This window comes from Brienomyrus brachyistius, chromosome 23 (assembly GCF_023856365.1).
Source record: "Brienomyrus brachyistius isolate T26 chromosome 23, BBRACH_0.4, whole genome shotgun sequence".
Taxonomy (NCBI): Eukaryota; Metazoa; Chordata; class Actinopteri; order Osteoglossiformes; family Mormyridae; genus Brienomyrus; species Brienomyrus brachyistius.
This window is the reverse complement of record NC_064555.1, coordinates 14,983,224-14,998,972: the sequence shown is the minus strand read 5'-3', so window position 1 is coordinate 14,998,972 and position 15,749 is coordinate 14,983,224. Positions and strand designations below refer to the sequence as shown.

The following is a 15,749-nucleotide window of genomic DNA, read 5'->3' as shown; positions in this document are numbered from 1 at the left end:
TGTATACGTAACAGCTATTCATTCGTGTTGACGAATTGTTACACCCTTCCTTTGACTAACACTGTCCCAGTTTCTTAATGAATCTGCTTGGTGGCTCGAATCAAACCCTCGTGTTTTCGGCGTGAGGTTTACATATTCTGCTAGTGTCATGTCGGTCCTGAAGTCCAAATTCGTGGGTGGATGAACTCATTAATTTATTGTGTGTGCGTGTATGTGCTGCACTGGACTGGACTGGCATCCCATTCTGGGTGTAGCGCTTCCTTGTGCTCGATGCTGCCTGTCCTTCTGTGAGCCTACAGCAGGGGTGGGCAATATTATCCAGAAAGGACTGCTGTGTTTGCAGGTTTTTGCTGCAGCTCCCTAGTTAAATTACTAATTAGAGGACTGATTGGCTGAAGAGTCCTCACACCTGGGTTTGGACAGCTGACCTAAAGGTTATCTCAAATACCGGCATAAATAAATACCGGCTTAAAATTACCATTGTCTTATGAGGAATTACTACTCATTCCACAGTGGCAGTAGTTCTGAAAATAAACAGAATCATACAATCATTAAGAATGGTATTCTGGGGTTAGTGAAAACAATCACAATCAAGCAGCCAAGTGCAATTGGAAAAAGTGTAAAAAGGGGCTCGGTCTTTACAAAATAACGTACACTTTGGGTGATGTCAGTGATATGTATAATGGCACAGAAATAAACCTTACCAAGTATGGTTAATCCAAGGAGGTCTTAAAAAAACAGAAAAGCTGGGCATTCATTCTCCATGTTCAGAATGAAATTCATAAAGTGACGTGTATTAAATCCACGGAAGGGCGTTTCCTTATTCTGTTACCCATCATGAAGTGTGCAGCAGGGATTTATTTAAACTTGAAATGCTTAAATTTACATTAAATGTTGTAAACTTGTCAGAATCCCAAAACATTGGAAAATGAAACAAAATTATATGTATAGATAGTGTGCAGCAAAACATCACATATAAATATATACCATACAAAAAGTATTGGACAAAAAAATGCAAAACACTTAAAAAATGCATATTGTGTACAATAGGGAAACAATAGATGTGTACATCATCCACCTAATTGAAGTCTGAAATCATTCCCGTCCCCTATCCCCCCGCCTCCACAAAAACACCTCCACTTTGGTATTCATCCTATTTACACATTTTGCCTTATTGTTCGCATCCAGAGCGGGGCTCACCTCACACAAGGGCACTTTTCCCCCAACCTGAATCACACTAAAAGCTTGTTCCTAGCTAATATTTACACACAAGCTTGATAGATAGGCCATAGACATGATCACTGTAATTCCCACTCAAAACGGCCACTGTACATACAGTTTCAAAACGGAATGATATGTCCCTGCATTTGTGTTTCGCAAGGAGACCCACGGCTGCTTGGACTGAGCTGGTCTGACCACCCCAAAGCGCTGACACTGAAGCTCCAGCAAAGTGGTACAAGGTATCAGGATCTAGCCATGGACCTGCTTTGCTCCTTCTGTAGCCAGGAAGGGGATCACATTAACTCTTATGCCACTCTGATATCTGCCTGTTCTCCATCTCAGGTCCGTGAAAGAGGAAGGTCCACTTCTCCCTCTTGTCCCACTACATTAGCCCGTCGCTCTCCGAGAGCTGCCTCCGAAGTTCCCGTTTGTCCTCCGCGTCGTCGGCCTCACCACTGGCCTCGGCCTCCTCCGCGTCGTCCATGTAGATGGGCCAATCGGTGTCTCCATCGCTGCGCTCCGTGCCCTCGGATTGGCTGCTGAGGTTTATGGGGGCGGAGTCCTCATGGGTGGTGGTGACGCAGGTGCAGCTGTCACAGAGGCCGAAGCGCTTCAGGCCATGGGACACCACCCCTGTGAAGGTGCGGCGGCAGCCCTTACACACGATTGGCCAGTTGGAACGGTGTACCTGTTAAGAGAAACAGCACTTCATTATCAAATGTGCAACAGTACAAAAAACTGTGGTATATGTAGGCAAAGAATGTTTTCCTGAGAACTCCCCGTAGTAAGTGATAAAAATACATAAAGAAAATAAGCAAAATAGCACTAAAATATTCTATAAATAATGACATGCAAATGTTCAAATTGTCAATAGTAATAGCCTGATCAGCTACTGAGTAGTCTCAGCCATGATTCAAAAATAATTACTAACCTCTACCAAAATACATAAAAATTTGCACATCGTACCCACTGGAGACTAGACAGCATATCTTTGAGCCTGAAGGGCTGCTTTTTCACTCTTAAAATCAACAGCCTCTATGCCAAGAAAGAGGTTAAATTTGCTTCATTGAGGAAATAATTTGGAGCCTATTTGCTAGAGCAGAATGTAAACACCTCTCACCAGTACAACCCTTTGCTACCTGCAGAGATCACATGATATAAAAAGAAACGTTGGGAATGGCTGACAGACTGGCCTTTTGTGCCAATGGAAGATAGGAGGGGGGGTCAAAGGTCCCTAAGCACGCATGCATTCGCTCACGGCTGTGCACTCACGCTCAGGGAGTGGCTGCGCAGGTGCTCCTGTCGTGTGAATCGCTTGCCACAGGTCTCACAGGGGTATGGCCTCTCCCCAGTGTGGCAGCGGATGTGCCTCTTCAGAATGCCCTTCTGCTTGGCCGTGTAGGGGCAGAAAGGGCACCGGTGCAGTTTCACCGGCACCACCAGCCCATCACCTGGGGGAGCAGACGCAGATGCGGCAGAGGTCAGCGAAGGCAGAAGCAAGGCGCCTCGCTACATCGCCAAATTAGTCTGCAGTGGGCAGGCGGTTTAACCGCCCTGACTTCACCCCCAGTTTTGTAATTACTTTCATTATTCATTTAATAAATATGCTTGTGTTTGTTTCAGTGCTAAATCCTTCGTGGGAATGGTTTTGGAAAAGACATGTTGTAATCCAACTAAATAAAAAGTTAAATGAATAGCATGCCAAAAGGTGACGCAACACATATTCAAATGTACTCCAAAGCAAAGATGTCTAACTTTTAGACACAGAACTGGTGATTTTCTCCAGTTCAAAATCACAATTTACTTGTGTGAATTTAGAGAAACATATTTTGGGACTATTTTACACAGTCCAGTCTCAGAAGAAATCTACAGGAATACTTACAATAAAATACATTAAGCCTTGGAAAGATCATCAGTTCTATTTATGTAATGATTTGCCCCCCCACACACACACACACACACACACTTGCCTCAAAGTTCTTAAGGAAAGAAAGATATATATTTAAAAAAAAAAAAAACATGACTGCTTTAGAAATAAGTCAGGAGCAATATCACAGGCAGACAGAAAAGCAACCAGGAAACTGCTCTCCGCACTGCTGGCAGCCTTACTGGGAGAAAAACCTGTCCGTTTTATATCAGGAACAGGATAAAACAGCTCTGTTTTTAGCAAACTCTCCCATCTCCCAATCTGCTGCAGTGAACCACAATACTCTGGTCAGAAACTGACAGCCACTGAAAATATGGCTCCCCTGGGGCAAAACAAATTTTGAGGGAAAGAAATGATGCCAAACTCCATAAGAAACACCTTCTGTGGATATGAATAACAATCACACGCCTCACATTGCCAGTATATACCAACCAGCTTACATCCACTCACACAAAGCAAACAAATAACCAATTACAATCTCACTCCGCTCCTCTGCAAATGTCACTAATACCCTGGCTACCCTAATCCAGAACTGCAAACAAGCAGATCCCCACCCATGCAGATAATAACATGTTAGCAAACCTGAAGCCCACAGTGTTTCCCAGCAAAGCCTACGATCCAAGCACATTACCTGAAACCCTAGCTGTACAGCGCACACCTTCAACAAGAACTCACTTAACCTCCACCTTGAAACATGCTGAAAGCACTGGGCCAAGAGTGTCACGCTCAGGGATGAATCCCAATTCTCAGAAACAAATTCATGGCAAAGTCCACTGCTCCACAAAAGCGTGTGTCATCATTGTGTAATAATTGCGCTGCAGCACAAAGAGGAACATGGACGTCACTGAGATGGTCATACGTATGGCTAACCTAAACAGCATGTCTTACTGCCATGACATATACATTTGACCGTTACAGGGTGTTCACCTGTGTCCTCTCCATACCAGTCGCTCTGGATCTCCATGATGGAGGACCCCCCCAGTCCCAGCCCCTCATCTACGCGGCTACCCCCTACCCCTCCGCCCAAACTCTGGGCGAAGTGCTGCACCAGCTCCTCACGGCGTTGGTCGACCCCGCCCCGCAGCAGTGCTTCCAGGAACTGCTTCATATGGTAGTTGTCATATGGCAGGGAGGAGAGCTCACTACCGGCTGCCTGGCTGGAAGGATGTGGCTTGTCGCCATCGAGGGACGGCGTTCGGAAAAGGGGTGTGTCCTTGCCCTCTGGGGAGTCCTCCCCCTCCTCATCGGGATCAAACTCAGCCTTGGGGTGCACCAGGCCCAGAAGGAAGCCGGATGAGGAGTTGACCTTGTCTCCCTGGCTGCCCTTAAGGGCGAGGTCCACCGGATGGAAGCTGGGAAACTCCCCCCGCGAGCTCTCGCTTTCCGAGTCTCGGCTGGCGATGGGCGTGGCTGCCGTTGGGGGCGGGGTCACCGTGGTGGCTGCCGAACTGGGCATCTCGGAGCAGGAGAGCCTGCCGCTGTCCTCCGGGGAGTCAGATGCTGTGGCCGGGGTGCCGCTGTCAGCCAGGCCTTCCCGTTCCCGCTCTCGGTTGCAGATCTCCAGCGAAGAGCGGATGTAGGCCTTGCAGAAACCGACCACGTCGGTCATCTGCAGATAGCTGGCGGCAGACATCACTTCGATGACATTGTCACTGCGTAGGTCAAGCCGTCCGGAGTATAGGAAGTCCAGGACGAGCGAGAAGGCCTCCGCCGTGACGATGTCCAGTGAAGCCGTACTGTGCCGCTGCCCACTGTCCTGCAGGTAGTGCACCAGCAGAGCCCGGAAGTAGCCACTGCCAGCAAACAGCACGTTGCGGTGCGCCTTGAAGACACGGCCCTCCACGATGATGCTGCAGTCACAGAAGAAGTCCCGCTTGCGTTGCTCATTCAACTCACACAGCAGTTTGGACTGGTACGAGGGAACCTCCATCTTCTCCCTCTCTAAACGGGGCACAATGGCACACATAAGGTTAGTGTGCTCTTTCACTGAGTGGCAGCATCACTCAGTGACAGTTTACTGTCATCCAGTAGTTAAACCAGGATTCAAGATTCGTTAATTGTCACATACATAATCATACAAAGTACAACACATAGTGATATATAGGGGCGGTCAATCTTATCGAGAAAGTATGCGGGTTAGGTTAGTAATTACTGGGCTGCCAGGCTGAAGAGTTCTCACACCTGGGTTTGAACTAACCCAAAGATTATCCCATAGTCCTGCATACACACTGAACCTCTACGAATAAGATTGGCGAGCCCTGAATTAAACAACTCAGGACACAGTACTGAAAGGCACACCCGCTCGGCAGTATTTTTGTTTCTGTTCGTCTGTTTTTGTTTATTTTAAACTGTTCCAACCTCATATCCCTTACTTTACTGTTTTATTTAGCCATATGAAGTATTAACTCCGACAGTACCAAAATGACGCTTTACTGACCCGACAGACCTTTCCGAAAGCGATCGGGAACATCTTTAAGCATCTCCAGCGAGTCGCACCTAGAAAACTCCCGAAGGCATCCCAGTCCATCCTGCTAGGCAGAGCGGCGGTTACGGTAACCGGCGCCGCGAAACAAACATCCGCGTTACATAAGGAGATAACGGCGGTACACGGTTCCCGGTTAGCCGTGGGGAAAAGCAGAGTATCCGGGGTTAATGCTACCTTAAAGAGGTTTAATGGAAGCCCGCGTTGCGGCACGGCACGTCCAAAAGCTGCGAACGCCTACGCCGGAAAAGAAGCTAGCTAGCTAGCCAGCTAGCATAGCCCCATCAAAACAATACCGCCGGGTTTTAAAGGGAAAACCGTCAGCCGAGAGCACCTTTTAAGTGCTACACCACCAGGGCGCCCAGCACAGAACGGTGACTCAGGAATACATTTTAAATAAACAGGGGTAGAAAGGACACCGGGATTATATTTTTTACCTTAGGCAGGGAAGCGTCCGCTCCTGTCGGCCGTCGGCGGCTAGCTAACCTAGCAGCTCGGCTCGCGCGGCCTCACGAACGCCACGCCAAGGCTGAAACGCGACACTGTCAGCTGGTAAATAGGTACACAAAGCGGACCAATCATCGAGCGGGGAGCGCGCAGGGCTCGTGCCGACGACGGCTTTTACCGAATAAAGAGATCGTAAACGGAACCTACTGGGGGGCTTGTGTGATTTGTAGTTTTAAAGTTATGCTAAAATTATTCTTTCGGTTCCGATGAATATGTTCACGGCATTTTTCCCCACACCGTATTGATATTGATCTAGAACTTAGCACCCACTGTGAAGTTTAACACTCTGAATCCACAGGTTTGTTGAAAAGTGTAAAATTTATCCTATGCTTATCACATATATTACGCTACGTCTCACGGTGTGTTATTAAGAATGTTTTTCAAGCCAAGAACATAATAGGATTTTGGAGAATTCCGAATTTTAGAGCGTTTTCAATTAATAATTCCACCAGACTTAAAGCCCTTATATTACTATATTTCGCATTTTCTGAAAAATGCTAGATGGACTCAGGGATCCTTAAAATGAATAATCATAACATATGTATATGCATACATTTCCCTACAGAGTGCATGTGTTTGTTTTTTTATTGATATCAGAAGAGGGCGCTAAATTCCAGGAATGCTTTCATAAGCATAATCAAAAGATTTTTTTTGTAAAATTACTTGTCAAATTTCAGACAGGCAAGCAAATTGAAATATGACAGATATGTATATATAAAACAAATAGGTTGGAGTAAATGCATAAAATCACCGCAATTAATATGTTATGTGACCTTGTTGTGCCAAACAAGCCTGGGAAACAATACTATAAAAATATCTGGAAGTACATGTGAGGTTTTTAACGCATGCTGTAACGAAAGCTTTGAAAAAGCATGATCTTATTCACTTGTTCACGTGTCCTGGCATGGACAGACATGGGTCTTTTCCCCTAGTTTCTCACCCTCATTGTCCACAGCGGATCCGTGCATTTGCACTTCACCTCAGGGATGGAATAATTCTCTTTATTCTTGGGCCGTGAAAGCAAACTGACGGTTCCTGCTCCTGGGGCCCACACTTTGCCATCCGGCTCCCTTAGAAGTCTCACTCGGAGGTCGCCGGGTGATTTGTTTGTTTTAGGAATTTTCCCAGGGTAAACAGAAGAATGCTCTCTCATGGGACCACAGAACACAAAGACAGTGGCTGCTCCCACCACATGGTAGACACCCATCCATGCCCCCCTCCCTTTGAAATCTGCATTTATAGAGCCATACAAACAGTCCTGAATTAAAATTCCATTTCTCCCTTAACTTGTGTTTTGATGACATTCTCTGCGTCTAAAACTCACCCTCAAACATAGACGGAATTTTGTCTGGACTAATACATCACTACATTTGACATAACTGGTCTTTTCAATAGCTATAATCCTTAATATATATTCATAAATTCCACAACATTCATATTTAGATTTCATTTTTGTTATCTTCAGTGTACAAAAGGAGAGGGGGGAAGTGTGTTAGCCTGTGAGCCTAACTGAGGAATTACGTCTTCCAGACGAGAACAGCATCGTAATCAATGTGGGGGTGTGCTGGGGGAGGGCACATGACATTTGGGGTTTGGTTGCTGGTAAGGTCCAGCCTTTGGGAAGTTAATAGTGCAGGCGCCAGGTTTTACTTTGAAATACAGCATCCCAGTGCATCTGAGGGAGGCGGGGAAATCCCTGCAAAGCTCTGGTCTCTCTGTAATCACTGCCTCATTTAGCTTTGCAGCTCGGAAAAAAAAATCTTTTTCCAATTCTCCCTCTCAAATAAGCTGATCTCTGCCAGAAGCCACTGTGTCACCATTCATATTGCCTTTAATTTAGACCGAGAAACAGATAATAATTTCAGAGTTAGACTTCCGGCTGGTTAAGAGAGCTGTGAATACTTTGTGGATGTGCTTTAATCTGACTCTCCCTTTGGCTGCCTTTGTCGCAATCACACTCACAGACAGACAAACTCACACAATATATATATATATATATACAGTATATATATTCTCCTCTGTCACCACATGCTCCCAAAACAGCACTGCCATATTTTCTGTTCTCCATCTACGCTCATATTATGTCGAACTTCCATGTCGTTGGTTCGAATCACCTTCACTGGCTCATGAGAATTAATGTCATGGAAAGTTGCGACTGAATCATTTGCATTCTTTTATATAGCAGACGCTTCTTAATCCAAGGTGAGTTACGTTTTTGCGAGAGCAGGGTCAGTCCGTGGAGTAACTGGGGGATTAAGAGCTTGGGATGCTGTGGCCGCTTGGCAGGAAAAAGTAAAGCAGCTATTGTTTAGTGGCCAGGATTAAGGGTGGGCAGAGCGCCTGTCCTGATCGAGGCCCCCGCCTGCCACACCAGCGCCTGTCCTGATCGAGGCCCCCGCCTGCCACACCAGCGCCGTCCCATACCTTTGCTGCTCGGTGCTGTAATTACAGACTTGCGCCTTTGTAATTAAGTTCAAACATAGTAGTGTGGCATACAAACCGGAGGCCCTAATCCCCCCCCCGGTTACCGCACCACCTCGCCACAGCCTGACAGCGCCCCGGACACCCACCAGTAGGTCGTGGCGTCACAGCCCCGGCTTCACACCCACCGCCGCTCCCCCTTTCAAGCATGTGCCCAAGACGGAGGGGGGGGGGGGGGGGGGGGGATGTCGTCTCTCAGGCATCAGCAGCTCGCTGTTCACTCCGCGGGGAAGTAAACCACAAAAAACACGGCCGGCTCCAAACCGCCGGAGCGGAAGTGACCTGGACTTCCGGCATGTTCCATGTCCCCGTTGTATATCTGTTTGCCGCTGATGTTCTTTTCATCTTTTTTTCAAAGACGTTTGCTGAAATTCATGCCTTCTGTCACACCTTCCCCTCCACACCCCTGACACTGTCTCTACGTTCTCTTCCTCCACACCCCGCATAATCCCTTTCCAGCGGTGCTAAAATTAACTCCCCTCCGGAATGCACCGATGTGCTTTATGACACCAACACACTAATTCCTACTCTCTTGAAATTCCGTCAGCCAGAAGTGTTGGCTTGATGGGCGTCCGATAACTCCGACCCTTGGAATGCCGATTCAATCCCCACACAGTTCAGGTCAGTCGAGTTAAACAGTCAAATGCTGCTTACCTCTCTGCACCTTTATTTCAACTTTATATCACCAACCTGATGTTCACATCAAGTGCTGTGAACCTACTACTACATCATTTAACTAAAGGTTCATTGGTACATGCATAATAAATGCATTTGCTCTCCAAAAACAATTCAAATATATACAGTATAAAGGATATTCTCAAGCTGCGCTTGTTCTGATTCAGTGTGTTACCTGCACAGAAGCTTTAACTCAACATTTGAGTAAGAGGTAAATCTTGGGGCTGGTTCCTATATGTGCCCAATACACATAAAATGTGTACCTTTACAACTGAACTTCTAATATTTTCTTGCTTTCTATGCTTTCTTCTGTGAAAGTCTACCTAGTTACTGGATGTAAGACTGCACACGAACATTATTAAACTATTTCTGAAGCTCAGAAGTCAAACTGCATGGCCACATGGGCTGAGAAAACAGAGAGAAATATTTTTATTCCTTAATTTTTTTTTTCCTCATTTTTCTATTTGGCTCATAAAAGATTTCGCCCGGCTTGTGATGTGGCCAAAGACCTTAGTCAGAATGAACTGATTACCACTGAGTTTGAAATCCTTTGAGTCATGGCACACAGTCGCATTCTTTAAGGTCTTAAAAATAGTAACAGTCGTCTTTTTTTTCGGTCTTGTTTTTCTCTTTTGGTGTCTGTGGGGCATCCTTTCTTGGTTTGGGGAACAGAATCATAACCAGATACTTTCTTTTCTCTTTGCTCTTTCCCTCTGTTGTTGGAGCTTGTTTAATCTTGAGGAGAAAATTGACTTAGCGTGGGAAAGGCGGAATTCTTGGGGGATAGGTTTTGTTGTTTTAGAGTTGCGTGTTTTTTTTTTTTTTCTTCATCCCTGAAGAAGGACAGCTTGTGCCAAAACCTCATAAAGTTAAAGAAAAAAAAAGAAATGAACAACGGGGGGAAAAAAGGAGGAAGCCGCAACGCCACGACAAAGATGGGGTCTGTCTACGACTAAAGAGCTTTACAAATGACAGTCTTCAAAAAAAAAAAAAAAAAAGTGTTGGGGAGGGGGGTGAGGAAATTTCGATGGGTTGGGGAGGGGGTGGAGACATTCCCTGTGCCACATTAAAGACATAAAAAAGAAACAAACAGAAAAACATGTCTGACATGAAGACACTGGTTTCTGTGGCGACGGACAATGCCTGCTTGTGGCCTAGCGAGGCCTAACCGTCCTGTCTGGACCCCGGCACCAGTGAAAGTTAGCGCAGTCGCCCCGTCGCTCAGGGGATCGGCGCTGTGGGAAAGGGTTTGAAAGGCACCCTATCTGGGCCCACAAAGAGGCCTTTTGCTTCCTCTTGCCGTCTTCTAGCCTTTTTTATTTGCCTTTGGGGAGCCGGATGGGGCCCCCGGTGGAGGCTGCTTAAGCAGCGGCACGTCGGCCGCTCGCTGACAGCCCGCTCGACGTCGACCGTAAAGTCTGCCCTGGCGCTGGCCGAACATCCCGCCCCGCGCTCCCGGCTGCCATCTTTCCGTCGGAAAACACGAGGTCCGCATGACTGAGGGCCTGAAACGTGACCTGGTAACCGTAGACGAAGAAGGAGCATTCCATTTCGACAGTCGAAACGTTTCTTACCAGGCGCATCTACAGGCGACACGGGGGTGTGGATTTGTTGGTGTGCAACCCCTACCCCCCTCACCCCCCCCATCCCACCGCCAGTATCCTCAGGGTGTCGGACGCTGCCAAGGTGAGCTCAGGTAACCAACACAGGTGTGCTTCTCTCACAGAAACAATGAGTTCCTTCGGGGGGGGGGTCGGGGGATAAGGCTGGGACTGGAAAGTTCTCTGGCTGCAGAGGAAGGCCAAACTCGCAAAAGGTCAAACACCTAAGCAGCTCCTTCTGCTTTCCTTACTTTCATTCAGGGGGGAAGCCAGCAAATGTTTACTTTTTGTTCACTGAATCGTTGTACATGAGCTCGGCGACGCAATCATGAGATCACAGGATATACGATATGGCAGAAGCATCAATTGTACACTGCTGGAAAAACCAGTGCCCACATAAGTATTCCTGTCCAACACTTGCCAAAAGTAACTGGGATCCTCTGTGAAACTCGGAGTGATGTTCCGAGCCAGGCTGATTGATTGGCTTTAATTTGTTATGACTTTATTATTGGACGCTGGGTACTTAGTTCAGTGGTTTTTGCTTTATCCCGTCAGTCACACAGTGTCAGATTTTAATATTTACAAAGGAATTTGAAGTGGAGCCAGACAGAGTCCCAGTGACTGTCTTCACGGGGGTTTGCACATTCTGCTCGTCGTATGTGTTTCCAGATCATTCTCCCTTGCTGTCATTTGCGCAAAAAGTCTCAATCCGTTTTAGTCAACTGAAGCCTCAACACTGCAGGGAATGTGATTCGCGTTTAAGATGTACAGTTCTTATTTTCAGGTATTTCTCTATCCCAGATCGTTGTGGTTGAGCCTCGTTTTTGCCCGAAGTGCGTGGACCAGAACCTCGCTCCATCTAGAAGCGATGCGCACGTCGTGCTTTTGCCGCCGAACCACCTCGACAGACTGCGATTGGCTCCCATGTGTCATCGATCACCTCTGTTTGGGGACGGTGGGCATGTTTTGGCTCTAGGTGAGAGTCTTAAAAAGCGGAATGTCACGGATCAAAAAAATTGAATTCTGCAATGCATGTAGTGTGTTGCCATGACAATGCTTATGGTCCAAGCTCAGTGTTTTTACCCACCATCACTGGAGCATTTTAGGGGTTAAGGGCCTTGCTCAAGGGCCCAATGGACAGGAACCTTGCCTAATGAGTGCAGGATTGGAACCAACGACCTTTTGATTACAGACACAGAAGCCCATCACCATACGGACATCATTACTGACAAACTATTAAAGATGGAACACGATTGGCAGGAAGTATATTAACACCAGAGATGGGGAAAGTGGAGCTGAAGAGCAGTGTGACCATTATCAGACTCGATAAATGGCACCATTGTAATTATCTTTATTGTATTTAGTTATTTCCTGATCCTTTCACTTATAAATGCGGCGATTACACTTTAACGAAAGAGGAGCCATTACTTCCTGACTAGTATAATAACGCGGCAGATGTTAATTATTATTTATGTGAGTTCAATTTGAAGCAATCTGGTTTAAGTTGATCTTATTAAGTCCAAATCCCAACCCTGACCCTTCACCAAAAGTGCACCGTCGTTTCCAGTATTTCCAGCATTTTCTTCCTGAAAGAGGGGGAGAGTTCAGGTCCAGAAAGTGCAAATCCAGACCAAGATTTTTGTTCACCCAACCAGTTGAGCACACAGTCACAGAGTACTCAACTGGCTGGTTGAAAGAAAACTTTGGTCTGGATTTGTACTCTCTGGACCTGGACTTTCCACATCTGCCTCCTGCGAGAGAGACCTTCTCAAAGGGTCAGGGAGCAGTAGGGGGGTTGGGAGAAACCAGAGAAAAAGGCACGTTTGGGGAAGGAAGCAGCACGGATGTAGCAACATCGCAGAAAGGTGGAACTTAAAGGGGAGGGGGCTCTCGGGGGAGACGCCGACTGAGGCCAGTTTATTCCTGGAAGGTTTTGAAGTGGGCAGCTCCCACAGCAGTCACTCGACATTCTTGCCGCCACTGGCGAGATAAATTCTTATAGAGAGAAGAAAAAAACGTGGATGTTCCTGCTACAATTTCAGTCTCTTAAGCGTGAGAAGCCAAAGAAGCCAGAAAAGCAGAGAACTTTCTTTCTCCTTGTCTTGTATTTTTCAAAGAAAAAAGAAAAGGGATTATTTAATAAATAACGGGCCGTAATTAGAAACATTTTTGCATATGTGCAAGTCTGTGTGTGTCAGTAATAAAAATATAAGCTTGTTAATTTCAATTGTGGAGGACGCCTTGTTGTGGTAGAGTGGGGAGGGGCAAATGGGGGTATTGAAGTGGCCAGAGAAATTGCAAGAAGGCCATGAGAATTCCTGCTCTTCCTCCTCCTCGTTCTACCAGCTTTCCACCCGCTTTGCTTGCATTGTTTTCTCGACCCCATTCCCTACCGTATAAAGCAGGGCTTCTCATCTGGTTTAGCCTTACAACCCACATTGTTCCTTGGGCAGTGGGTCCAGACTGAAATTTACTAGAAAATTCCTGTGACATTTGTTGACCAGGGAGAGGTTGGGAGGGCGAACTGAAAAAGTTGTTGACTGGGTGGGGAGGGTTACTCAATAACCATTTTTGGGTTGCAACCCACCCCTTGAGAAACGGCGCTTTAAAGCTCACTGATGTATCAATCGCATCAGTTTACCTTCCGCATGTCGGCAGTGTTCCCGCGACGGGGAGAGGAGGATGTATGGTGGAGCGCAGATCAAAAACAGAATGGGGGGCAGGGCAGCAGGGCGGCCCGTGAAAGAAAAACAAGCAGCATGGAGGAGGGCAGAGCAGCACTTTGAAGTCGAGAGCAATAGAAATAACGACCGAGACACGAGGAGGCTGCGACTGCACAGGGTGCCGCTGCTTTCTTCTGTCTGATGGACAGCGCCGGGAGAAATGAGATCCAGACCTCGGCTCAGGGGACGGACTGGTACTGGGAGTGTTAGAGGCCAGTGGGGAGGAGACGCTGCGCTTCCGCCGGCCGTGACTCACGCACACACGCACATGCACACTCGCACGGGTCCCCAGAGGAGGTCTGGGGCGAATCCCATGACGCCTGGAGGGGCAGGCGAGAGGAGGGGTGGGGGGGAATTAGTGTGGTGCTGGTTATGAGCTTGTAAATTAGCAACAGTGCTCAGGGCCCGGGGGTGGGGGGGGGGGGGGGGACACCCATAGCGGTGGCATGACACGCATTCGCAGGGGCGGCCGCTTGTCAGGCTTGAGATAGGTTCAAGTCCCAGCGGGGTGGGAGGGGAGCTGCTGCTTGAGCTTAAGCGTAGCTACATGGCTAAAACATCCAGCTGCATGCCTTACGAGCAGCTTAACTGCAAAACCAAGACAGCGTGTCAAGCGAAGGAGGAATGTGCTAACACCCTGCCACGGCCAACGCGGACTCGCTCCACTGGCAGAGCGTCCCCCGATCATCGCGGCACCACCGTCGAGCCGCAGATCGGCTCGGAAGTGGAGCTGCAGCCTTTACATTCACGTGTGGCCTACCCGCTGAAAGCTGATCAGCAGCCTTATTAACATCCTTCCCCAGTAACTCTGTGCCAGTCAGGAGGCTAGAATGTGCCCGGCTGGGCATGGCGAAGGGGCATGGTCACTATGTCTGTTCACTCTCCTATTCATACGGCCAGCTGCCTCCGAATGCCTCAGGCCCGCCGTTGCCATGGAAACCAGCAGTAGCCAGCTTCCCACGGTAAGGGCGCCGAGCGCGGCGGGGACAGCAGGGGTAGCATGCGGCGGTGTTTCGGCCACCGGGCGCTGGCTTATCCTCAGAAGTGACCCTCTGTCCCAACACTCAGGGGGCCCTTTCTTCTCTTGACCCCTGGGGGGGGCGTCTCGCTTTCTAAATGCACCGTTATCAGGGGGGCCTTATGTCAGGTCGGCTTTGCGGCTCCGGCCCCGACGTACCGCTCCTGGCTGCTCCAGATTAGCAGCCTCGCCAAAGTTTAAAAAAAAAAAAAACTGGACAATGTGACAGGATGCTGATGAGAGGTACGCTCTGGGGGGCTCCAGGGAGGTTATTAAGGGGTGGGTGTGGGGAGGCAGAGAGCCAGGGGTGATGGGAACAGCGACAAGCAGTAGAAAAACAATGTTTCTATTATCGTTTTGCTAAAAATAAATATGATAATGTATAATTAATTACTCCAACCTATCTTAGCATGTTTTTGGATTGTGCATAGGACAAGAGAGGACAGAAAATGAAGGATGGATGGATGGATGGACGGATGGATGGGTAATTAATCACCAAATACTCATGATGGCTTTGATGCCTGGTAACTGGATTGGGTTAGAACTCCCCACTCCTGATCCCTGCAGGTGGTCAAAGTGGATGCATCTCGCAGGGCACATTTAAAGCCACAGACCGATTACTCCAGGAGGCCCCACCGTTTGGGAGGGGGGTAGGGGGTACCTGTTACCACACACTGAGAGGCTCACGTGACCCTCCTCCCTTCCAACTCGCTGTTCACACTTCAGCTGCTGCTCAGAGAAAGCTGGTAAGGGCAAAAATCCTCATTAGTAGGAAAAAGGGAGTGTCTGTGTGTGTGGGGGGGGGGGGGGGGGTCAAGAATAGGATGAGATGGAAGGAATAGAGGGAGAGGATGCTAATTGAAAGGAGAGGAATGTGGGGGGGGTGTAAGAGGGGGGTCAGAGAGAGAGATTGAGAGACAGAGAGAGAGTACTAGAAGGTTAGTGAAGCTTTGTAGTGTTCTGGCTGAAAAATTAATCTGTGACAGTGGGATCCAATGGCAGAGTGACCTCCAGGGGGAAAAAAAGAATAAGCAAGGAAGGTCTCCCCCACAAGAAAGACAGCAAAACGAGGAGGCGGGGGGGGAGACAGACGCTGGGGCTACAAGAAGTGGGG

General features: G+C 47.9%; 1 protein-coding gene across 2 annotated transcripts; it reads right to left on the bottom strand.

Annotated features, from left to right (window-relative positions):
• Positions 1–840: 840 nt before the first annotated feature.
• Positions 841–6,205, bottom strand: zbtb8b (zinc finger and BTB domain containing 8B). Of its 2 annotated transcripts, none has more exons than XM_048993404.1 (4): positions 6,068–6,205; positions 4,076–5,089; positions 2,494–2,672; positions 841–1,909 (listed from the first exon to the last, which is right to left on the bottom strand). In XM_048993404.1, exons 2-4 carry the CDS (start codon positions 5,076–5,078, stop codon positions 1,604–1,606), a joined length of 1,488 nt encoding a protein of 495 aa, XP_048849361.1. In that variant the 5' UTR covers positions 5,079–5,089; positions 6,068–6,205; the 3' UTR covers positions 841–1,603. The 2 variants fall into 2 exon arrangements, with proteins under 2 accessions (XP_048849361.1, XP_048849362.1); XM_048993405.1 differs by having other exon boundaries at positions 4,295–5,089.
• Between the last annotated feature and the right edge of the window lie 9,544 nt (positions 6,206–15,749).